The sequence below is a fragment of the Lupinus angustifolius genome, chromosome LG04, assembly GCF_001865875.1.
Source record: "Lupinus angustifolius cultivar Tanjil chromosome LG04, LupAngTanjil_v1.0, whole genome shotgun sequence".
Taxonomy (NCBI): Eukaryota; Viridiplantae; Streptophyta; class Magnoliopsida; order Fabales; family Fabaceae; genus Lupinus; species Lupinus angustifolius.
In genome coordinates, this window is record NC_032012.1 from 5,814,713 (window position 1) to 5,839,850 (window position 25,138).

General features: G+C 33.2%; 3 protein-coding genes and 1 non-coding gene across 6 annotated transcripts; 3 read left to right on the forward strand and 1 right to left on the reverse strand.

The window, feature by feature from the left end:
- Positions 1,586–3,442, forward strand: LOC109345273 (60S ribosomal protein L18a). Its single transcript, XM_019584163.1, has 4 exons — positions 1,586–1,715; positions 1,801–1,916; positions 2,003–2,066; positions 2,901–3,442. Exons 1-4 carry the CDS (start codon positions 1,701–1,703, stop codon positions 3,240–3,242), a joined length of 537 nt encoding a protein of 178 aa, XP_019439708.1. The 5' UTR covers positions 1,586–1,700; the 3' UTR covers positions 3,243–3,442.
- TRNAF-GAA lies at positions 4,720–4,792 on the forward strand. The gene has a single exon. It is a non-coding gene; the product is annotated as a tRNA-Phe (tRNA).
- Positions 6,149–16,504, forward strand: LOC109345274 (zinc finger CCCH domain-containing protein 34-like). 3 transcript variants are annotated; one of them, XM_019584165.1, is made up of 7 exons: positions 6,149–6,492; positions 6,633–6,793; positions 7,040–7,099; positions 7,331–7,450; positions 7,566–7,883; positions 7,968–8,288; positions 15,506–16,504. In XM_019584165.1, the coding sequence occupies exons 1-7, from the start codon at positions 6,405–6,407 to the stop codon at positions 15,839–15,841; spliced, it is 1,404 nt and encodes a 467-aa protein (XP_019439710.1). In that variant the 5' UTR covers positions 6,149–6,404; the 3' UTR covers positions 15,842–16,504. The 3 variants fall into 3 exon arrangements, with proteins under 3 accessions (XP_019439710.1, XP_019439711.1, XP_019439709.1); XM_019584166.1 differs by lacking the exon at positions 15,506–16,504 and adding an exon at positions 9,094–9,275 and having other exon boundaries at positions 6,633–6,796; XM_019584164.1 differs by having other exon boundaries at positions 6,150–6,492; positions 6,633–6,796.
- LOC109344799 (ethylene-responsive transcription factor ERF086-like) lies at positions 19,166–20,273 on the reverse strand. The gene has a single exon (XM_019583544.1). It carries the CDS (start codon positions 20,172–20,174, stop codon positions 19,266–19,268), a length of 909 nt encoding a protein of 302 aa, XP_019439089.1. The 5' UTR covers positions 20,175–20,273; the 3' UTR covers positions 19,166–19,265.

Here is a 25,138-nt window from a genome sequence, read left to right on the forward strand (position 1 = left end):
TACTTAACTTTGTTTTAAGTAGGCATAAAACTTTTGCAAAAAATTTAAGGAATAAACCCACCATCTCTCAAGGAGATTCTAAGCCTTTGTCAAAGTTGGTATTTTAAGCAATGTAACAAATGTATTTGATAATATAACTCACTTTGGCATTTCATCAAACAAAATGTAAACGAATAAGAAAAAATGAGAACAGTATATACACATATAACTTAACAGGAGGTAAGCAAAGTATAATCACATAATTGGAATAAATTCGGTGCATACCTGACGTTTCTCAATTCATGTGAAAAAAAATTAGTTGGAAAAGTGGATGAGGAAGAATTGAATGAGAACATAGATGTAGTAGAAGTTATAAAGAGAATGAGATGATTTGTTTTATTGTTACCACTTTCTCTGTGTTTCTATCCACTTTCTCTCCTAAACTTCTTTAAAACTGCAATCCATTCTTTTCATCAACATTATTTCTTAGTGTAAAACTAAATATATGCCTTGGAAGTTACAAATGGGAGTAATATACATTTAAGACCCTCTAAATGTAAATTAAATTTTAGAAATAAGAAATTATGAAAGGGTAAAATAGGGAATAAGAAATTATACCATTTTGACGGTTATTTGGCGGTTATAACATGTATTTGCTTTATATATTAGTATAGATATTATATATTAATACGTCTGTGTCACTCACTCGCATTCTTATTTTTTATATAGATTATACAATCTTTATATTATATCATTTAAGAAAATTATCATGTGATATATGTTGGAAATTAAAAATGAAAGTAAATTGTTATAGCTAAGTAATTTATCCACGTTTCAAATTTAATATCATAATCAATATAATTCACTTATTCATTGAAAAAACTACATCATTTTGGAAATGAAAGGTTTTAAGAATTGATGTGGTAGTTAAAATGAAGCATTAATTTAAATTAAGATAGATCTAATATTCAGAAACATGAAATTAGAATTAATCCATGAAAATTATTTTATATTTTTCCTTTACCTATTAGTATATATAAATATAAAACATGAGTTATAAAAGATAAAGTAGAGTAACATAAAATATTTCATGTGTAGTTGTAGATAAACATGTAATTATCTAATGTTTATTAATATAAATATATATAAAGATGAAAGTATAAGTTATAAAATATAAAATTGGAAAATATAAACTACTTCATAGAAGTCATTTTAGGTTTTAATTTTATTAATAGAAGAAGAAGATACAGAAGTATAGAGAATAATATAAATATATAACATTACTTTTATTATATATATAAGTTTGTAGTTGTATCTCCTATCATAAACAACTGTCAATTGCCACAAAAAACAACAAAATATTCCTTTAATAATGTAAATTTGCATTAAATCCAGGATGATTAAAAAGTTAATGTTTATTTCCTCTAAGCAATACTTGTTGATATGACTAAATATATACCATAGAAGAGATTAGTTTATGAAGAGATACCTTAGTAGTATAAAAAAAAATCAATTGTCACAAAAAAAAGTAAACAAATTTTGTCTTAGTACGGGCTTTGAAATAGTCCAGCCCAAAAGAAAGGAGCCCAACTTCAAACACAATTAGGGTTTCGTCACGCCTGATACATATAAAGAAACCAAAACCCTTATTTTGTTCTTGGCACAGCAACCAAACCTAACTCAGAACCAAATCGTGCGTGTGTGTGTTCTCTAATTCAGAAATGGTGACCTTCAAGGTGCGAATCTCATTCCTTCGATTTCATTTTCATTTATAGTTTAATTCAATTTTGATGCAATTGTGATTTCGTGTTTTGATTGCAGTATCATCAGTACCAAGTGGTGGGTAGGGCTCTACCTACACAATCAGACGAGCACCCTAAGATTTACCGCATGAAGCTTTGGGCTACCAACGAGGTTCGCGCCAAGTCCAAGTTCTGGTATGTTTCTGTTTTTCGATTTTTGTTTTTGTAATTCTTTTTGTAATTGTCTGTATTTTGAATTGAGATTTTGTTTTCTTCGTTAGGTATTTTCTGAGGAAGCTGAAGAAGGTTAAGAAGAGCAACGGTCAAGTCCTTGCCATCAATGAGGTATATAATCCTACGTTGTTTTCACTTGATTTAGTTAATTAATTAATACATGGTTTAGTTCTTGTTGAAATGTTTTACTTTATGTTTAATAAGTTGATAGATGTCACACAATGTTGTTACTGCCAAAGTGGTTCTTTGACCATTAGCCTATCCCACCTCGTAGCATAAAGGCTTGGTTGTGATTCTTCTTTATTGTCGAATGCATTCGTTAAGTTAGCCTATCCCACCTCGTAGCATCAAGGCTTGGTTGTGATTCTTCTTTGTTGTCGAATGCGTTCGTTAAGTTAGTTGAAGAAAAGTCTATTTGGGCAATAATTTTGAACTATTATAGTTTTTACCTAGAGTTTGTGTTCATAATATTAGAAGAAATATTTGTCATGTTGTACTGTTGTCATCAATGTCGAGTAACTTTAGAATTACACTCATTTTTCTGATATACATGGTTTCTACTGAGTTTCTGTTCATGTAAGTTTGTTTTCTAAATATAAATTTAAAACTGTGTTCTTTCTATCAATTCATATCAAAGACAACTTCCTTGAAGTACCCTTTGCAATAATGTGCATTACTTTAACTTTTATCCATTTTATATCTATAATATTTAATAGCTGCTTGGTATGGTCTAGCTGCATATTTACTAATAGCATCTTTGCATCTTGTAACTCTTGGGTCTGGAGTTGTATTGTATTTCAGATGACTTGTATATTTATCCATTTGCTGTTGTAATGAGTTTCTGGTGTATGATAATTTTTTCTCTGAAGTAACTGATCATTGTGTTTTTGTTGTTGTGGTTAGACATGTATATTAATTTATTGAAGTGTAAATGATCTTTTACAGATTTTTGAGAAGAACCCAACTAAGATTAAGAATTATGGAATTTGGTTGAGGTACCAGAGTAGGACTGGTTATCACAACATGTACAAGGAGTACCGTGACACCACTCTGAATGGTGCAGTGGAGGCAATGTACAATGAGATGGCATCACGCCACCGTGTTCGTTTCCCATGCATTCAAATTATCAAGACTGCCACCATTGCAGCCAAGCTTTGCAAGAGGGAGAGTACCAAACAATTCCACAACTCCAAAATCAAGTTCCCATTGGTTTACAAGAAGATCAGGCCACCAACGAGGAAGCTGAAGACCACCTACAAGGCAAAGAAACCCAACTTGTTTATGTAATTTGGTTGTTAGATGAGTTACTGCATGACTGTCTCTATCAGCCGGTTTTGTTAGAATATTTCTGTTGGTTCCTGATTTTGTTGAAGATTTTAAACTCAAATGGTTATGCTTCAGTTGGGCATGCTCTTGACTTATTTCGTTATAATTGAGTATAATCGAACAAATTCATATTCCTGTCAACTCAGTCTCTTTTGCTTGAAGTTTTAGCATTATTGTTGTTATGTCTTTAGTCCTGTTATCATGTTTGCTAATTGGTACCGCCTATTAATCTTCTGAAAAAGTACTGCTTCTGCCTCCACGTTAGTGCTGGAAATCCTTTAGTCATCTTAGTATCTGTTTGAGTTTATTTTTGGAGGAAAAAGTAGATAAAGTGATTACTTCAGAGCCTATTTTTCGTGGTTCTGAATGAAGCCTTCCTTTCCCTGTCCTTTATTTCATGATTTGTTTTGGTGAGTTCCTTATGTTTTGAACGGGTATTTGTATTGGTATTTAATCAATCTATGCATCTAGGTGTCATCATCTCTTATTCCTAAATTCTTTTGGGTAATTATCTCTGTATGGTTTTTCTTCCATGCAATGGATAATTTGGTTGGAAAAAGATAAAGAGGAGCCAAATTTTCCATGGTATCTATCTATCTATCTATCTAGCAATGCAGACTTTGGATTCAATGTTAATCATGCTCCCACCATATGATTGGTGAAGAACGTAATGAAAATACAACCTAATGGTTGGGGGAAGAACATGTCGAAAACACTTTAGATTCAATCTTAGAGTTTGGGGCTACAACTAAGGAAGAGTTTCGTGAATGCACAAAATGGTCTAAACATGGAGTTGACGTAATGAAATACCCTTGTCGTGGTGGTGTAAGATTTCTCTGGATTCTCAAGGTAAAGAGTTTGATTACTGGGATTGACATTTGTTGGGATAGAAAGCCACGAACCGTGAAAGTGATTAGTTTCTTATCCAAAAAAGTGAGATAATACTTTTGGTAGTACTAAAAGAATGCCCCTGTTACTTATTCTTTTATTATTACTCCCGTTGGTTCTTATAGGATCTTTTAACATGTTGATTTTTGTTTTTTATAGATTCTCTTGCAAATTTATAGCACAGTAATGAAATTTTCATCAAAATACTCAGTTAAATATGTATTATTGATTAGAATATATTAGACAGAAGAATGAGTAGTGGGTAATTATGAATAGTACTCCTGTAATAATATGCCTGAAGTCATTAATATATATCCTTAATTGTCATGAAAGATACCAAAAAGTGTCATATAATGAGGAGGGGAGGGAGTAATTTATAACAAGCTTGTGTACAAAATAAATACAAGTGGCAAAGAGTTGATGCCAGTGTGGGAGGTGATTCTGTGAAACGTAAGCAGATTGTGTATGTTACGTTTTTGCTTGCATCTATTTTTCATGTTTCTTATTATACATAGAGACAATTTATAATAACTGAATGATATAATCAATCGCGGGGATAGCTCAGTTGGGAGAGCGTCAGACTGAAGATCTGAAGGTCACGTGTTCGATCCACGTTCACCGCATTCTTTTCGTTTTTAAGAAAATAAATATAAAATAATCAATTACAAGGTTCATAATGCAACAATAACCCACACACCACAATAAAAAATGCTTTGATCAGCTACATGATTCCATAAAAACACACTGTTTTTGGACAATCATATTTATTGATATATGTAAATAACATGACAAATTCAATGGTCTTGAATGCCTTTATTAATTAACTAGTAATACCATTCTACATGTGGGATATAACAAATTTCACACCTAATAATCCCTTAAAATGAAGAGTGGTAAAATCTAATTAGGAGTTAGGTTGGGATATATACAAGAAAACTCTATATTAAGAATTGCTACAATAAACTTGTTGATTTATAGTAACTCTATTGTGTTTTTCTAATATTAAGAATGAAAGACTCTTAAAGAAGGGAAAAATGAAAAGGGTAATTAATTAAGCATGTATTTGATATAATTAGTTTTATTTTAGAAACTAGTTGAAGCTTATGCATTGATTTCAAATTTATAACTAATAATGGAAGGTTTATAAGTTTGAAGTAGAAAATTAGGATTTGATAACTTAACTTATTGAATAAGGAGTCTTTAGGAAGATTGATTGTTAAGCTAAATGACAAATATAAAATAAAAGAAACTCAAAGCTTACCTCAATTTGTTTATCAAATACTAGGTTATAGTTCATTAAAATAAATCACTCGTTAAATATTAACATGTAAATTATTTTTGATGAAATAAGTTAGTTAATTACTACCTTCTATTCGTTTTTATTTTTTTTAAAGAAATTAGATTATTCACATCTCCTTACAAAATCAATTAAATGTTAATAATTATTTTTACAATTATAATCACTTAATATTTAAGAGTGATAACGAGTCAACATAAATATAATTGAAATAATAAGTTGACCTAAATACTATAATTATTATAGAAAAATAAATAACAAAATATTATGTAAATTTTAAATAATTAAATTTATTATAATGCATGATTAAAGAATGTAATACTTATAGATTTTTAATGTGAAAATTTATACACAATATAAACGATAATATAAAAACTCTTATTTTATTATTGTAAATATTTTTTGGTCATGTGATTAGAAAAATAATAGAATATGTTATAAGTGGATGGTAGTGTTACTAAACATACTAAAATCGAATCTAGGACCACAAAATCTCATACATCTTTGACTTAGACTAACCCATAATTAATATATTAATGAAAGGAGTTAATACATATTTATTATATATGGGTAAAAAATGAGGGATATCTGGCGGGTTCTTATATAAAAAAATAAAAGCAACCAACGAACAAAGTGAGAGGCCAATAAAAGAAGCCCCTTTTCTGATAGTAAAGACGAATTAAATCAACCAAAACGCTTCAAACAGTGAAAGAAACTAGAGAGAGAAACTAGAGAGAGAAAAGTTAGAGAGAGAAAGACCCACCAAACTTAGTTAGAAGAAAAAACTAGTTGTAGTGACAGAGACGCTATCTCTCTCTATATCTCTCTGTTTGTGTGTGAGAGTTGAGAGAGAAGAAGAGAAAAACCCCATTTTCTCTATCTACTTTCTCTCTCTACAATCTTCATTTGATCGAACCCTCTCATTGTTATCTGCTTCAATGGAGCGCTTTGCCCGGTCCACTGAAGGCTCTCACTCTGATCCGTCGCCGGAATGGACCGGACCCGCCGCCGAAACCGGCCTCGAAGGTAATCCATCTGTTTCTGCACTCTGCATTTTATTAAAAAATTGTAGGCAAAGGTTTTGGTTTTGTGACTTTGATTTGTGGTTTGAGTAAAATGTGGTGTTTTGTGAAGTGGGTATGATTTTGATTTTGAAAAAAATGCAGGGTCTATGTGGCAATTGGGATTAGGTGGTGATGGTGGTGGCGGCGGCGGAGAGGAATCGTACCCGCTACGGCCCAGTGAGGCAGATTGTATGTACTATTTAAGGACCGGAGTCTGTGGCTATGGCTCTCGTTGCCGATTCAACCATCCTCCTGACTGTGTCGTGGTGAGGCTGATTGTTATGTGATCATGTGTTTCTGTGTGTGCAATTTGGTTTGATCTTGGCTATGTAGAGTGAATAAACAGTGTTGAACTTGCTGAATTAGAATGCTTTTCATTATTGGGGTTGCATTCAAGTCATAATTGATTGAATTGAACTTTACTTAATTAACTGAAATTAAGGGGATTGCATTGGATACTCTCTGATTTAATGTTTCCTAATTTGGAGATGTCTATGTATGCTGCGTAGGTTATCGAAGCTGCAAGGACCGGTGATTTTCCAGAACGAGTAGGCCAGCCTGTGTGCCAGGTGCTTTATTTGGTTCTGCTTGTGTTCAATGAATACTATGGGTACACATATCAAATGACTGTCTTTGACAGTTTTTACTGTAATTACTTGGGCACCCAAATGATAATGATGTGTTCAATGATCTTCTATAAATGTCAAGGGTCGTGTGAACTTATATTTCTGTTTGGGTTGTCTTCAAGGCCTGTGGTTTTACCTTTGTATTGATTATATTTGCCTATTCTTAAAATGCAGTATTATATGAGGACAGGATCATGCAAATTTGGTCCATCCTGCAAGTACCACCATCCAAAGGAGGGAGGAGGCACTGCAAACCCTGTCTCGCTAAATTATTATGGATATCCATTGCGACCGGTCTGTATTGCTTTATATTTACTGCATAGAATTATAAATGTTTTGTGAATGTCGAGTCTCTTTTTCTAATCACCGAAGTTTTGCTCCAAATTTGAATTTTTATAAATAATATCAGGGTGAGAAAGAGTGTTCCTACTATGTGAAGACGGGGCAATGCAAGTTTGGTTCAACTTGCAAGTTCCATCATCCACAACCTGCTGGTATCCAAATTCCACCACTGCCACCGCCAGTTCCCCAAGTTTCACATTTATCCATGCCTGTGCCTTCACCATTATATCCAACTGTACCACCTCCATCTGGTCATTCACCACAACAATTTGGTTTACTGGTTGCAAGGCCACCTCTGCTGCCTGGATCATATGTCCAGAGCCCCTATGGTCCTGTGCTACTGTCCCCTTCCATGGTCCCTTATTCAGGCTGGGCTCCTTATCAGGTAGGTTAAGCATTTCTTTTTGACTGTTTAATTAAGTTCTATGTGCGTTCATTGAAGCTGATGACAGTTGAGCTCTTGTTATAGGCTACTGCTACAAGCCCTGTACTTCCTTCAAGTACTCCATCTAATGTTGGGTCAGCACAGTTCTATGGGATAACCCAGCTACCTTCATCAGCAGGTGCCTATGCTGGACCTTATCAACCTTCTGATTCCTTAATTGGTCCTTCAAGCAGTAGTCAGAAGGAGCACTCACTTCCAGAAAGACCTGATCAACCAGAATGTCAGTATTACATGAGAACAGGGGAGTGCAAATTTGGTTCATCTTGCAGGTACCACCATCCACCAGACATGAGTGCATCAAAAGCTACTGTGACCCTTAGTCCTGCAGGTCTACCTTTGCGCCCGGTAATGATTGCATCTCTGCTTTTTACTGTTTGTATCTCATATTGGGTTATAAATTATATATCTGAGATCTTTCTCCACTCTTCCACTTATTAGATAAATGCTCTGTTTATGTTGTTGATCCATCTTCCCTCTCCAGCAACAAAATCCTAGCAGTTTCCAGTGATTAAAATAGCTAATTGTGAGGCATAACCAAATCATTTAATTTTCAATTTTCAATAAATTTATCTAGGATTGAAACTTGGGTTTAGTTTTTTAATTCATCAATCCTCAATGAAATAAATCACAGTAGGAGCGATTCTTGTTCTTGTGCTTCGATTATTATTCTATGCTAACACTTTATTGGGATGGTAAGATTTTGTCTTTATACTATCATGAGTTATGCAAGTTATGCATTCATGTTGGGCCTATACTACCACTCCTTTACAGTCGCTAAAATTTAGTTTAGCAATCATTTGATGATCTTAACTAGGAACGTAGAAGTTTATATGGGAAGATATTCTCACATCCCATTCCTCTTTCGGAGGATGGTAGGTTAAGTAAAGTAGACGATGTCACAATTTTTTTGTGGATGAATATTTTAATCATGAGGTCGGACAATCTTTGACTATCACATTACATATATAGTCTATCGGAGATTCTTCTTGAAAAATTTGAAAGTATGAGTTAAATTCTCATTTTGTCACACATTCATTTTAGGTTTGCTTCCTGTTCCTTTCTTTAGCTACATGTTCTGTTAAATATTTATTTCTGATCACTTTTTCTGTACCCAAGTGCTGTTAGTAAGATCCTCTTCAAAATCTTTCAGCGTTGATTTGTTCTCGGCCAGAGCAGGGAGTGCAAGGAATATTGTGTACTATAAAGTATAAACAGTTGAAACTTATTATGTCTCTTTTTTAAGTTTGTATGACAATACTAGAACTGGAACATAATACAGACTTGTAAAGGAGGTTATGATTTTCCGTTGTATTTGAATGCAATGCATCTCTGGTAGTTTCTTGTGTATAGTTACTAGGGAACTCTCACATAATGTATTGATCAGAAAGTGTTTTCCCCTATGTGCTCCTTAAGCATGTGCTTGGATAAAGCATTTAAAAAAAGGGAGAATTTAAAATAAAGAGAATTCAAACTATTATTTCAATTACTGTCATTTGTAAATTTCTTTGTTTAGATCAGATTTAAGTTAAGCAGACCCATCTATTCCTCATCACATGACAATCACCCTCTTCCACCACTTCATCTTTTTGAACTTCCGTCTATCCCCAAAAGATATCTCTAGTTTAAGTGTTTAACATTATTCATTGGGTTGGCACCTGCACCAACGATGATTTGGCATTGAAGAGCATGGACTCCACCATGGATATTGAATATTTTAATAGAATGCCATCGATGGTCATAGAGATCAAATTTGCATGATAACATTGGTGCTCATTCTATTATTGTTGTTCTGAACTTATAAAAGGCATAATTTGGAGCAAATGATTAGGTTTTGTATGCTGTAGTAGTAGGTTTGGGATCATAGAAGTAGTAGTAGAAATTATGATGATAAATGTGAATTTATTAATTCAAAAATCTATCAAAATTTGAGATTTTGTCTTAATACTTCATGGTTCACTATTGAGAAGATGACGTTGTCAGAAGGAAAGTTGGAGGTGCATTATGGAGAAATTAAAATTTCCACCTCCGTATCAGTTATTTCTAATTCCCTCTTATTCTCCCCAAAGATGCCCAAACAAAGCGGTTCAATGTATAACATTTTGAATTCTCGCAAAAATTACATTACCCTCTTTAAATACCTTATCCAAATAGACCCTAAGGTAACTTATTGAGTTCTGCATATTATAGTCAGATCTACCATGAATAGTTTTTTTGTATTTCATGTTAATCCTATTTTGGCCTGCATATTATCTTTGCCAAATATATGGAAGTTTATTTGGTACAATGTAAGTTTTATCTAATAGCCCTGGGGTTTTTATTTTTTAAATTTTAAATCATCATTAAAATCGAAAAAAGAAGTTAAAAGAAAGATCTTTGTCTATCCTTGGTGTGAATTATGGAATATATTTCCTCTTTTAGTAGCTTGCCTGTAGATTTAAATTTACGGGCTCTTGTTTGTTAACATGCTATTGGTTACTGAAAAATGTTCTATTTTTCCTGTTTCAATAGCATTTCATGATGTAGTTCGTATGTAATTTTCTTTTTAGAGTATCTTATTTATACGCAGACTGATAGGTAATATGTTGCTATTTTAAATCATAACTATAGTGAATGTCTAAATCACTAACCCATTGTTTCAAAATGCCAAACCATATAAATGATTGCATGTATGTTACATATGTAGGTCAATGACTTATGAACTCAATGCTTAGAAATATGTTGACTCTTCTTAGAAGATATTAGGTTAAGGTTAATCGTCTTATTAGTAGTAGGCTTGGGCTTGTACTAAAAATTCTAGTATTTGACCTAATTATCAGTATAAATAAGAACATTAGGCTATTGTATTATCATGTAGCATGTTCTCGTACAAATCATATTCACTCTTCTTGCCAGCCATTATTCTGTTTTCCCTTTTCCCTATCTAAACCCTAAATTTTCGACATGGTATCACAACTGAACCATCCAACTTTGAGGAGAGTTTCTCACTTCCGCCGAATTGAGTTCATATAATTCAGCGCGTATCCTTTTATCTTAAACTTGTTGTTTTAAAAGAAAAAAAGACAGTGTAATGTTTAAAAAACATAGCAGAACAAAACAGAAGAGTATAATAAGCTGACCCCAAACTAGAAATATCAAATTCTTGAACATTCAACCCGAAAATGGTTTGGTGTGGAATTGAGTGGATGAACATAAGGTTTATAATTAAATTTACCTTGTACATATCCGTTAGGGGCTGAACCCTTTAATTGAAAATACTCAGAGAATGGAGACTACCTCCCAATAACACTGGAAAACAAGGGGAAAAACCAACAAAAGGATTATGCAGAGTACAGAACCCCTACCCAGTAACCCAAGCCTAAACCAATTTTTGATATATTTCCTACCTTTCTTGATATATTTCCTAAATATATTTCCAGTAACCTCCAGTGCGATTATTCCAGAATTGCCTCCACCATTCACCTTCTGCCAGTTCTCCATTCCCCATAACTAAGTAATCATTTGGGTGCACTTGGTTTGTTGCCTTGAAGCATAGATACTTCAAAAATGGTGATGTACCGACTACCGACTACCGACATCAGTATGTATTAGAGAAGTAGATTAGTCTACTGTAAAAGAGAGTTAGTTAAGTGTGGATAGAATAGTTAGATGTATCAGTTGTCATCTACTGACAGCTGTACACTTGTACTATATATACTCAACCCCCCTTTTGCTATAATGTAATGATCATAATATCAATATAACAGAAAACGGTTTCTCTCTCTTTCTCTCTCCCCTTCTCTGTTTTTAGTATGCGTTGGTTACTCATGGGCAGTACACGGCACCTACCAATTTATTGCTATTATTATTTTAATTGAGTACACTTCTATAAATAAATTTGATTATGTACATGGATTGGATGAGGGTAAGCTTAGGCGCAACGATAAGGTTGCTTGCCTTTTGGCCTAGAGCTCATGGCTTCAAATCCTTGGGAGTCTCCTCATTGGGCTACCTTTTTTACATGGATCAGATATTGTTGGGTACACCTAGGTTCAGATTGTTCCAAAACTACGTCATTTTTGGCTAGGTACTTGTGACTTTTTCCCTTTTTTCTTCTCAGCCAAACAATGATGTTGAATTTGAGTAATTTAATTAGTCTCTCACCCATAAATCTCACAGCTGGTTTTGGGCATCAACCTCTCATCTTGTGACACTTGCATTCTTTGTTGGCTTCTTAGTTATATTTCTTCATTAAAGAATTTGATCCTTACCCTTTGGATTAGAATACGTTGAATGGTGAGGATTTGGAGCAACTCTTTTAAACTCATTCTTGGAGTCAATGGATCCCCACTCTATATATATTGAATCGTATCCGTACTGAGTACCGTCTCAGTGTCCTGGAACATATGTTTGTTGTATTCACCCCACCTTACGCGCGTGTGCTCCCTAGTTACCTAGTTTTGGGCCTTTTAGAGTATTTAATCGGTGTGGGCCTATCAATATAATTTTCACAAACAAGAGTTTGTGCCTGGTTTGAAATATGGTTCAAAATTTATCTGCTCTCTTTGATGAAGCTTGGAATAGCCCAATGGAGTTGCGCTCTTTCCTCCCCACCAGAGTTAGTGGTTTGGTTCTTGGAAAGACGCCAATATTTTGTGGCGGTGTGCAGTTTTTGCTATTATTTTGTATATATGTCTATAATGGAATCACAGATTTTTTAGAGATTCTTTCTCCACTTCTGAATTTTTTGGCATCCCTTTGGTGCTCTACGCATGGTCTTGTTTGTGGGGTTTCTATGGTAGACTTGCAAAGGGATTGGAATGCTTTGATGCAGAACTCTACCTCCTAGCATAGTCGTTCCCTTTGTTTTTGTTTGTTTGCAAGGATTTCTTATCACCTTCCTTTGTCACTATTCTCTTCTAATGAAATTTCTTTCTTTATAAAAAATAAATAATTGGTTTCTTGTTTGTGCATTTGGTTTGTCATGACAAGCAAATGCCTGAATCTCTGCTATTTTTTCTATGAATATCACAGTTTTTTCTTCTATGTTCCAGTAATGCATAAATGTAAAAATCTACATGGTTGTAGAATATATCTTTACTTTTAAATTGTTACTATATTTGTATTTTGAAATAAAATCCAGCTTTATTGATTTACTTCATCTGGTATCTTCATTCTTATCCTTAACATTTCTTGAACTTATTGCTGGTATTATTCAAATGGATTTTGTCACAATAAAAATAAGTTTCTGTAAACTAAGGGAATTGCAATGATTAGAGTTTTCTCCTTCTCTTAAAAAAAGAACTTATTTTATTAGACTGGAGGGAATTGTTTTCCTTTCACTTGATTTGTGATGTCTGTAGTGGCTAACTTTAGTATGAGTTCTCATTATCGTCCTCAAATTGGATATAAGTTAAAGGATATTTCGGTATGAATAAATTAGGCTGAGTTACATAACCAAAATCCCTAAGATATTATACACTTTTGATCATATTATTGTGAATAATGAGAAGGGGAAACAGATGGTTGCAGTGCTGATTTGGTTTGTATATTTTCTTAAATACAAATGTCAGTATGCTACATACTGTAATTTGCTTATTCGAGTTGATTTTCACCACCTTGTAGTGTTGGTACTTTATAAAGAGCATCTATTGTGCTGAGTAGATTTAATACTTATGTTGCCATTTATGTTTCTTCGAATTAGATAATTAGATTGGTTGGACATGCCATTTATGAAACTCAAATAATTTTGGGAACTGATAAGTAAGATAATCCATTAGTATGGAATTGAGGTAATAGTATACGCACTTTCATAATTTGTTATAGATCAAATGAAAAGACGGAAATATAATAGTGTATTAGCTAGGAAGATAATCCGTTACAGGATAGAGAGCATCTGTAACACCCCAGAACCCCAATTCAGCCCCCCTCTCACCAAAAGGAGCTACACGTAGAATAACTATTTTCGCCTTACGTTGTTGGAGATTGATTTATTAATTGTGTTATAATTTATTTCACCTTATACATCTTCCATGACATCACTGTTTTACTTGTTTGATTTAAATTATCATCTCCATTTTAATTTACATTTATACTTTTTGTTTATCATCTGTAAAACTTAAGATTTGACTGTTTGAACATTCCATATTCTTTAGTTTATTTGCATACCTGGATTTTATTTCTATCATTCCAAATGCATTTGCTTGAAACTTTTGACAGTCTTGGGAAAACCTTGTCTTACATATTTCTTTGTTTAGAGCATAGGTGCCCTTCCACTTGTTCTGTTTTTTAGTCCTATGTTTTTATACTATCTCGAGTTGTCCAAACTTCTTAGTCATGGGTAAATTTTATGTTTTCTCCCGATGATTTTAGGTGCTGTCTTCAATGCTCCATGTAAAACCCAGAGCACCAATGCCCTGGACATGTGGAGGCTGGTCGACACTCCCCCACCCTTGACCCTCAACCACCAGTGGTCATCGCCTTCCTTGCCACTGCCTCCATCATCCCCCACCAACACCACCATCCCGACCTCACCCCAGTCCTACGCCCCTCTGCCCTTTACCCTAATCGTCATCAACCCTCAAACCACTACCAACCAGCGCCCTCCTCCCATCGTCACCATCTTGACCACCACCATCTACTCTGATGACCACTGCTCCTCGAGCTCTAAATCTGGAGGTGTCGTCACTGGTCATCGGTCTGCTGTTAATGCACATGTTGCCTCTTCATCATTAGCACTGACATTGGGTCTCCTCCACCACCATTGGCATCCACTATCTTGCAGATTCCATCACCCCTTCTCCAATACTTAAACGTGGACAACATGGTTAATCACCCCAGAAATGTCACTTTCGATTTGCACAATTTATGAACTTAAACTGTAAAGTTTCAGTTCAGAAAATTGAAGTTGTGAATCAATTTAAATTTTCAACAAAGGTATATGTTGTACGGTGGGAGGCTAGGATGGAGGAGTTCTGAATATCATTATCCTTCAATATGATTTAGAATTTGGAAAGGGCAGGGCCCCATATTTCCAATGGACTAGGACTCCTTTGAAGCCACATGTGTTCCCTGAAATTTTGATCATATCTGGAATGGGGTTCGGTGGTCTGTGCTTAAGTAAGGGAAGGAGATATTGGAGATGAGGCTGTGGTGGGGTGGAGAGATTAAGGATGAGTTTTACAAATTTGATGAATGGCAAAAGTATCTTTGTATGTTTGGAGCATGGATCTTGGAGCTTTACAGTCTTAACCATGATTCTAGATTAGGAATGCTTCTCGTTTTCCTTATTATAGATAGATTAGGAGTGCTTTCTCCTTTTCTCAAATGTGGCCATTTCCAAACATAATAAACTTACTAGTCTTTATAATCCCATGGACTTGTATTTCTGTCTCTCTTCTTTATGCTATAACATTTATTTTTGGACTAAGGAAACTATCTTAATATATATAAATTTCTTTTATCATTTTAGGCTTTTTGAGAAGTTGCACTTGACACTGATAGGCTTGTATGTTAAGTTGAAAATATTTTTCATAATTACCGCCTTACTAATTGTCAACCTTCTAATGTTTGTGTTTGATATTCAGGGGGCACCACCTTGCACACATTATGCGCAACGTGGAGTATGTAAGTTTGGACCTGCATGCAGATTTGATCATCCTGTAGCACCACTGAGTTATAGTCCATCTGCTTCCTCCCTGGCTGACATGCCGGTTGCTCCCTATCCCGTGGGTTCATCAATTGGTACACTTGCTCCATCATCTTCGTCATCGGAGTTGCAGCCTGACCTTACCCCAGGATCCAACAAGGAGGCTATTTCATCCAGGTTGTCTTTGCCAATGAGCACAACGACTGGATCAGTCGGCTTGACTTTGTCAACCGGTGGATCTGTTTCTCAATCTAGCAGTCAACCATCTTCTTAGATTCCAATCCTTTAGCTGCTCCCAGTACTACTACAAGCGGCAATGTCTTTCACATCTCAAGCTAAGCAATGTGAATGCAAACCGCATCATTGCTCCTTTTTATCTCAATTCTTCAACCGGACATCATTAGTCAAGAAGGTCCTCAAATAGGTTTTATTTTTCAATTATCCATGTTCCGCATTCAGGTCTATTACACGTCCCACGAATTATCTATGCCCATAGAATCTTTTCTTGGCCATCCCTTTGATCTTGAATAAACCATGGCCAACCCATACAGCTACCTTGCTTTTGAATAACTCCAAAGGAATCTGCAACTCCATTATGCACATTCCATCCACATCTCCATTTTTTGGTGTTTGTTGTGCTTTATTTATGTTTCAATCTTTTCTTATATTAGAAAATTCAGCCCAGATTTTCATTGACCTTACTTATATGTCTCCTCAGATGAACCTTTTTTGAATCAGGAGACTGTAATGAGGTTTCACATTGCTATCTTATATTGGTTTTGGATACAGTGATGTTGTGACAATGAAAAGCTTGACTTGGTACTTAAATTTATTACAGAATATGTATATGAAGAAACACATTAAGTTAACAAAAATGATGTGTAATAACCTCTTTTTCCTTCTCCTGTATCTGTTTATTTGATCTGTTTTGATATGAGATCAGGTAATTTTCTGAAGGGAATTTATTATGTTTATCAGTCCCCTTTCATATGCTTGTTGTAAGATTATTGGTTCATGAATAGAGCACACTTTGCTCCAGTGAAAAGAAGGGTGCAGCATTGCACACAACACCATTTGGAATTAAGAGCCTAAGACTTGAGTGACATTTGCAGTTGTAGGCATGCATACCTACTTCCAGGTCTAGTAGTTATGTTATTATGGGCATATAGTACACACAACACTAGAGAATATATATACTGCACTGTCAAAATTGTAAGAAAATCACTATTGGGTAGTGCATGTAAGAATATCTCCACTTTCAAAGCTTTGTCAGGCTACAACTATCTTGAACACATTTTTCAAAGTTTTAGCACAGTTAGACTAATAGTTTCACTATTTCAACAATATTATGGTAATTTTATTATGGTAATTCTATATTTTGCTTCCAATTTAGCTTTACCCTTCTCTTCCATTTAGGCCTTCTCAATAGCTTTTCCTCAGAAATTCAAGATTCAACTCTTCTAATGCTTGCCTGCAATGCATTCCAAATTTTTATCCTAAGACTAAACAACTACCTTAAATTTTATATATAAAAGGAAAAATTAGACCTTATGAGTTTCTTGTCCTTATCCATGAACTTCAACATGAAGGTTTCAACTGCATTACTCAGTAAGCTCTTCTGAGAAATGAATTAAATTACTGCTTTCATTCAAAGTCGTTTCGCTTGCATCCTTTCAAGTACCTTCATTGTGGCCATCATCTTCTTTTCAAGAATTTTACATATATTTGTTTCTAATTACATGCTAACTTGTTTTTTATTAAAAAAAATGTATTTACATATACAAATTACTCATCAACAATACTCTTACGCAATGTTTTAAATTGTGACCGCAATTGCGATTACTGTGGTTATGGTCATTGCAGTCGTTGTGATATGAATTGTGGTCATTGCGGTATGAATTATTTTGAGTAAAAAATATATTTTTGACATATATGCGGTCTAATGCAGCCCAAATGCAATCTGATGCGGTTGTATTGCAATCCGTTGAGGTCACATCATTATAATTAGGTGTCACATCTTAATTATGGTGTGATGCAGTTGCGCCAGTCCCCACAACTACAATATTGCAGCTGTTCCAACTTATGTTTACGTGGGATTTGATGTGATTCCCCATCCATTTGACCAAGCTTTTTCCTTTTTAAAAGTAAGGTTGAAAATGATAGGAAAGAAAATGGGCCAAGAGAAGAGAGAATATCCATTTTTATTTCATCTCCAGTGGAGAGAAAAAATGAGCAAGGAAAAATTAACATGGCCAACGCTTAAAATTTTATTAGGAGAGAACACATAAATTGAGCAATTTTACTATTTTATTCAAGCTTAATCTTTATGTATGTACCCAAACTTCATATCCACTTATTTCATAATTTTTTTCCCTTACATCTATTTCTGTTCCTAGAAAGTGAGTTTGGAATGTTACAGGTTAAAATTCTAGAAACAATTTTTTTGCTTGTGAAAATAAGATTGTTTACATATATGATATATCTTATTCAAACTCCATTAAGTGAGAGTCTCGTAAAATGACCACTATTTTTTATCTATTTTTCTTGTATTTGTTTTCCCAAACCAAATATAGCATGAAACTCCAGTTTCCTTGGAGAAATTTTAGAAGAAAAGGTGAAGGAAGTCAGCTACATTGACTGTCATGTCTGTCTTTGTTGGCTTTGACAGTGTATCTTTCTGTCAACCTATGTTGTTTGTTGGGTCCTTGTGCCATGACTACCTTTGTTGTACCCTAAAGTTCATGCAACTTTCCGGGAAAAAATATATAATACTTGATTCCTTGAATGTTTTAAAAATAAAAGTGAACTAGCTAAGTTAGGGTGGTTTTTTCTGAGATTAATACCATTCAATTCTTTGTAATTTGTTTGTTTTATACTACCCGTATAAATATGATAGAGTCTAGTCAAACAGGTCACTTAGCAATGCATGTGTCTTAATGATGTTCACCAACAACAACATTCATACATATATTACTATACTTCTTACTTTTTTTTGACAAACAAATTGTATTAAAAACAACATAAGAAATGTTAATCTAATACAAGGAAAATATCAGGAATTGATCTTATTCTAAGCTAAAATAATATTAATGGTCATCTCACTTAAAAATGAACTATTTAATTGATGAATTCATATTAATGGTGAATTTATTTTATACACATTATTAATCACAATTTTGTAACTTAAAAAGGTGTAAAAGTTAGTGTGGGAATAGAACATGAAAATAATTTAAAAAAAGAAAGAGATAGATATGGCATTAGTTTGATGTGAAAGTGAGAAGGGTAGTGGACCCTTTTCCAACATGTTAGAAACCAAGAAAAGAGCTCACACACCCGTGTGTAATTTAGTAAGAGAATAAAATATCTCTAACACCATAAGATAACTTATTCCCTTAAATCATTTATTATTTGATATGTATTTTCTTTTTCTTAGTGCATAAGTTTTTATTTTAAAATATATTATAAAAAGAAAAAAATAATACACATGTCAAACAATAAGTAAATTTAAGAAGATGAATTATCTCCTTACATAAAAATATTTTATTCTCATTTACTAATTAGCACACAAGAAAAAGGAAAGAAATAGCTTCTCATCATTCCTTACACCCAAGTTACAATACAAACTTAAAAAAAAAAGTGCATGCAATGTAAGTACACAATGGCGAAGTCTAAGGCACCCCCTTAATAATAAAGGTACCTTAGAAGGGTGAGTATCCCAAGTCAACATCCCCAAAGGGAGGAGGTAGTGATGGAGAACATGAAGAAACAGTCCCATAGTTTGAACTTTCACTGATAGGACACAATGCAGCCATGCAGTACCCATCTTCAGTCCTTAATGGTTTGTTAAATATAGCTGAAAGTTCACTAGAATTGCAATTCCATGATTGCTTATCATCCAAGAATCCTTGACTAGGTTCACTTTGGTAAGAAAAACCTCCAAAGTTAGAAGCTTGCATTGTTGTTTGCATGTTTAAGGCTCCTTGAGAAAATGCAGTGTTGTCAAAATGTGAATGAGCCTCTAAAGCATTAACATTGCTTTGCATGGAAACAGGTCTTAAGCAACTATCAGGAACTATGCATTCCAAATAGCCAGAGTTGTTATTAGAATCATTGGAGAAGAAAAAACTATCATCCAATATTGGTTTTGATCCATATACAGTTTCATCACATATAGCATTTTGACTTTGAGTGTTTGTGATGAACTGTGGAGTTGGTAAAAGAGATTGAACTTCTTCCATAGGAGTAATGAAATTGTGAAAAATGGTGTTATTATTATTATTATTATTATTATCAGAATAAATGAAGTTTGTTCTAGCTTGGCTACCTTTCATGGAGATAGAAGCTCTATCATAAGCAATAGCTGCTTCTTCAGCAGTGTCAAATGTTCCAAGCCAATGTCTTTCTTTGGTTGTAGGGTCTCTAATTTCAGCAGCATATCTACCCCAAGGGCGTTTTCTTACACCAAGAAACTTTCCTGGTTCTGCTTGTTTTCTTCTACCTCTTCTTTCATTAGGAGATGATGTGTTGAGTTGAAGAAAAAATGAGTTCATTTGGGTTTGGTTGGTGTTTCCTTTAGGGGAGGTATTTGAGGTTCTAGAGGTGGACATAGGTGAGAAAATGGTGACAAATTTTGTGTTGGATGAAGTGAGAAAATGTAAGAATATAAGGGAAGTTACATAGTGGTAAGTGAAGGGAATTTAGAACTAAATGAGACTGCAGAAGTTAAGGGCTTGAAGGTTATGTACATGTGAAGTTGTGAGAAGCCTTTTAAAGACTCTGACTTCACAAAGATGAGATGAGAAGGAATATAGTTAGCAGAACGATTTGTTGTCCCAAATCATATTCCAGACTAATAAAAATATGTCATATTAATAAAAAAATTAAATATTTATTATTTAATTGTTTTTATTTTAATATCATTAATTCGACATATGATCTAAAATACCGGTTGAGATAGTAGATTAATGTGACATAGTTATTATTTGTACAATAACTCTATCTTCTTAACTTTCTTTAACAAAAATAAGAAATGGTAGGGTATTCTTTCTTTTCCCAAAAATTTGTTAAGTTTTGATGTACAATATTGTCCTACAAATAAGAAAGTTGTCTATTTCTCTTTTCCACGTACTTTTGACATTTATTTCCATTAAATATGTAGTCTGATATAATTAAGTGTTGGCATAGTGATGTAAAATTTCACTTGATCTTTAAAATTGAGAGTTCGATTTCTAGGAGTGACACTTATTGTGAGAAAAAACCACGAACCTCGAAAGATATTAGTTCCCTATCCAAAAAGATGAGGGGTGCCATTGTACTACCAAAAAAAGAATTATACTAAACAGTGAAATTAAAGATTCTGTTCTAACTTCTAAGTACAAACTCCTGTTCAGTTTTTAACTTTTTATTTCTTTGCAATAACCACTTTCTTCATTCTCAATGTGTTTTATGTATTTTAAATTTCGTATCTATTACATTAGTTTTGAAACTATGTAAAACTTAGCAAACCAATTATTGCATAAGGTCGATGTAAAATATTGGGATTTGATAAGAATTTGACAAAATTGAATCATTATGCATATCACTTCATAGTTGGTAACATAAATGAAAATATTATTATGGTGGAATTAATATAATGGAATAGCAGAAAAAGAAAACAATTGCATTGTTTTGTCTACATTCTCCTAGAGAGTCTCAAAACCTTTGAATTTGGAGGTACTTATCTTAGCATGTCATTCACCAATTGCATGTAATATGTACATGTGAATCCATTTTATACAAAATAATCAATCAGTTACATCATAAGCTCTTGTTTGCTTCATATTTTTCAAAGGGAGAAGTTAAATTTATATCTTACGAGACAGAAATTTATCCTAAGAATTAGAAAATGCATGAACCTTCCTTGTGAAATGTGAAATAGAAATTGGAAACAGCTCACACTAGAATACAAAATTAAAGTAGAAAAAAAAAACAAGATTATATTTTGATAGGCTCACTAGTCAAATTCTTAATTTTATTTGGACACATATGCTTCACATGCCAACCTCTGTGTCCAATACTTGTTCAATGCTTCTAAACAATTCACTATTATTAGTCCAACAATAATAGATTTATTCATAATTTTGAACTTTATGTGTAACAATAAATTACATAAAGACCTTTTAATTAGGCTTAGGCGTAGTTATTAAAGCTTTTAAAGGTCATGTATGCACATCCAGGTATACAAAGCTCTAGAAATTTTGCCAAAAACTTCATAGAAAGTGGCCATCACTTCACATAGAGCATTAATCTCATTAAGAGTTTCTATTAACTCATCCACTTATCGCTTCATGAACCATGTTTCTTATCTATTTCTTACTATAAAATGTTCAACCTCATATAACTTTGTGACTTGTTATTATCCATTGAACTTAATTATTAGGATTTCTAATGTTTTAGGTAGGATTACCATCATAAATAACTCATTGATCGACAATAGTTTGGTTCATTTAAAAGTTTTAGTATTTTCTATGTAGATAATCCTTTTTGCTAAATTTTTATTAATGGCATACATGATCCACTCATAAACTTAATATTTTAAGACTTGCAGACATTTGATCCACTAGTGACATTAAGTTCTAAGAAAACATCGACCATCAATTTCGGACAGAAGATCTTGGTTTGTTTTTGTTAATATTGAGATAGCTTAGTTCTGTTAGAGAATATTTAGATTGATAGAGAATTATCATATTTATGATTTAGTAAGTCTCACTTTATTTGAGTTTATCTTTATTTGTTAGTTATTATTTGAGATAATCATCTTATCGTTTGTAATATTTTTTTATTATATAATAAATTGTTTGAGACTAACTCATATTGAGTTTGACCAACCTTTTACCATTTACAATTCATAATTTCTACAAGTCCAAGGTTAGTATGAGTAGGGCTAGAAACGAGTCGAATCAAGTTAAACTAGAGCTCATATTGGTTCAGCTCGACAATGATTGACTAAACCCAAAACTCGACTCGAGTTCTGTAACACCTCAGTCCTGACATGCGACCTCCCAGATCCATGAATATATTGAGTGTGCCACTCATTAAGCTTAAATACTCCATCCAGTATTTTATTCCCCTCCCGGGGAGCCTTTCGTGACTTGAACCCGTGACCCCAGAGATAAATAGTCACTATACCACTGACTCACTTAATGGTAGCGACTCAGTGGTATAGTGACTATTTATCCATGAGGCCACGGGTTCGAGTTGCGGAAGGCTCCCCGGGAGAGGAATAAAATACTGTAGAGAGTATTTAAGCTTAATGGGTGACACACTCAGTATATTCATGGGTCTGGGAGGTCGCATGTCAAGGCTGGAGTGTTACAAGTTCGATACGAGATATTTTTTTAGCTCAATATATATATATATATATATATATATATATCTCGAGTCAACTCATGAACCTAACGAGTCGAACTGTATCAAACTCAAGTTCAGCTCATTACGAGTTCAACTTCTAGCTCAAGTTCGGCTCATTTGGTTCATGAACTAAGTTTATCGAGTTAAATAACGAATCGAATTTTGAACGAATATCGGATTTGTTCGGTTCATTATGAGTCTATCACTATTTCACAGTGGAAAGATGTTACATTGTTACATGAGGAAACTTGTTTAATCTCAACACTTCAAAAACACAAATCAAATTTGAGCAAATTCAACTTATGTTCCCTTTGCATATTGCCTTCAAGCTAGGGAATGAGTCATATCAAATTTTTTGGTACATAATGAGTCATATCAAATGGGTCAAGCCGTTTAATTTGTTGCCTTTCCCCATTCAAATAAAGTTTCCTCTTTGTAATTAGTGGATGTGAAAAGTTTTCAAATATGAGACCAAAATGTGTGTGTGATAGAGGCTCAGTTACAATTGTTTGATTAATTAATCATTTTTGTTTCTTAAGAATTGAATGGGTTTTGATTATAAGACCCTTGACTCTTCCACTTAAGATTTCAAACAGCCGAAAGGTAAATATATGTTTGTTCCATTTGGGTCCCCATATGAAATAGTAACATATTAGAATATAGCATGTTATCATAATGCTACCTTCCTTACCAAGAATGGAAATACATGATTCATCCCTTTTAGTTCACCTCCACTACTCTATTCTCATTCTCTATCTATGTAAAAGGAACATTTTTTGCCTTATAAAATATACTTTTCCATGTAATACCACTCCTGATTAGTTAACTACTTAATTATTAAAAATTTAACTTCAATATATTTTTTCTAATTAATCGTAACAATGACATACTTTTTAGAATAATAAATATACTCCTTTATGTTAATATATTAATATGGTCTCGCTCTCCAATGAATTAGAAAACAACTAAAGCATGGTACCTAAATCCTAATGAAATGTTATAATGGCCTCAAAACTCCATGCTTATTTCTTTATTTTTCAATATATGTATTTCCATTATTATTTTAATCACATGTATCACCATCAATAACATAGTTATATTTTTATGAACTTCAACTCGAAATTATGACCTTTGTTTGAGAGAGTTTATTTCAACTTAAAAAAAACAACTTAGAGTTTTTTTATGCATGACTTTTCTAGTTTTTAAAACAAAGTTATTGAATTAACATTAATTAAATTATTATCCTAATGCTTCACATTTGTCTTGGTTACCACTCACAATGGAGAAAGGTTAGTCAAGGCATCTCTCAAATGGGTAAAGCATGGGTTCCACATTCCGTGTGTGCATATCTTTTACTTTTCAAGTATGAGACAAAATTAAAATATAGCTTAAATAGTATATATCATATTACTGTATAAATGCAAAATATGTGTAAAAGATATTTAGGTGATCGAATATATAACTTCATTTATGTATCATCATTGAAGAAATAGTAGGAAAATTCTTTAATGTTGAATTTAGAGTCAAGTATAATATTCCTCCTATAAAACTATGACTTTCCTTTCATTTATATATATAATTCAAATACAATATCAACTATCAAGATATTCTCTTTCTCTTCCTCTCTTAGTTCCTTTAATCTTTCTTTTTTCCCTTTACCAAGCTTCTTTATATTTTATATGTAACTCCGTTTTTTATTTCTTCTGATTTTAGTGTTCCTTTTCAAACAATCTTGCTTAAGGGGAATCAAGCATGTACCACTTGAACCAACGTCCGTTGGTTACCACTATATGATTTAATAAAACATCTTTATGATACTACCACTACATGTTTTAATAAAATATCATTGTATATTTTAATTTTATTTTAGTATCTTCTTCTAAATATATATAAATAAATAAATGAAAATGACTAGCTTTATAGCACATTTTCTAGGGTGGATTCAGTTATAACGAAAACATCAAGAATGAATCTTTGAATAATGTCACCATCCCAATGAGTATACTCGTGATTGTGATGTAATTTACATGAAGTAACTAATGATAATATAATAAATAATGCTCTCATATCATATAAAGTGACTAATGACAATATAAATTATGTTAATTTTGAGAAGTAATGCAATTACTGAGTTTAGTTCTCCTTTAGAATATAAATTATTGTTGTATGATATCAGAGAGAT

What these genes read in the sequence shown, in the direction of transcription:
- LOC109345274 (XM_019584164.1), top strand. Translation starts at nt 6,405, where the DNA reads ATGGAGCGCTTTGCCCGGTCCACTGAAGGCTCTCACTCTGATCCGTCG. An exon ending in CGCCGAAACCGGCCTCGAAG is followed by an intron (nt 6,493 to 6,632) that starts GTAATCCATCTG and finishes AAAAAAATGCAG; the next exon opens with GGTCTATGTGGCAATTGGGA. An exon ending in CAGGCTGGGCTCCTTATCAG is followed by an intron (nt 7,884 to 7,967) that starts GTAGGTTAAGCA and finishes CTCTTGTTATAG; the next exon opens with GCTACTGCTACAAGCCCTGT.
- LOC109345273 (XM_019584163.1), top strand. An exon ending in CGCGCCAAGTCCAAGTTCTG is followed by an intron (nt 1,917 to 2,002) that starts GTATGTTTCTGT and finishes TTTCTTCGTTAG; the next exon opens with GTATTTTCTGAGGAAGCTGA. An exon ending in AAGTCCTTGCCATCAATGAG is followed by an intron (nt 2,067 to 2,900) that starts GTATATAATCCT and finishes GATCTTTTACAG; the next exon opens with ATTTTTGAGAAGAACCCAAC.
- LOC109344799 (XM_019583544.1), bottom strand. Translation starts at nt 20,174, where the DNA reads ATGTCCACCTCTAGAACCTCAAATACCTCCCCTAAAGGAAACACCAAC.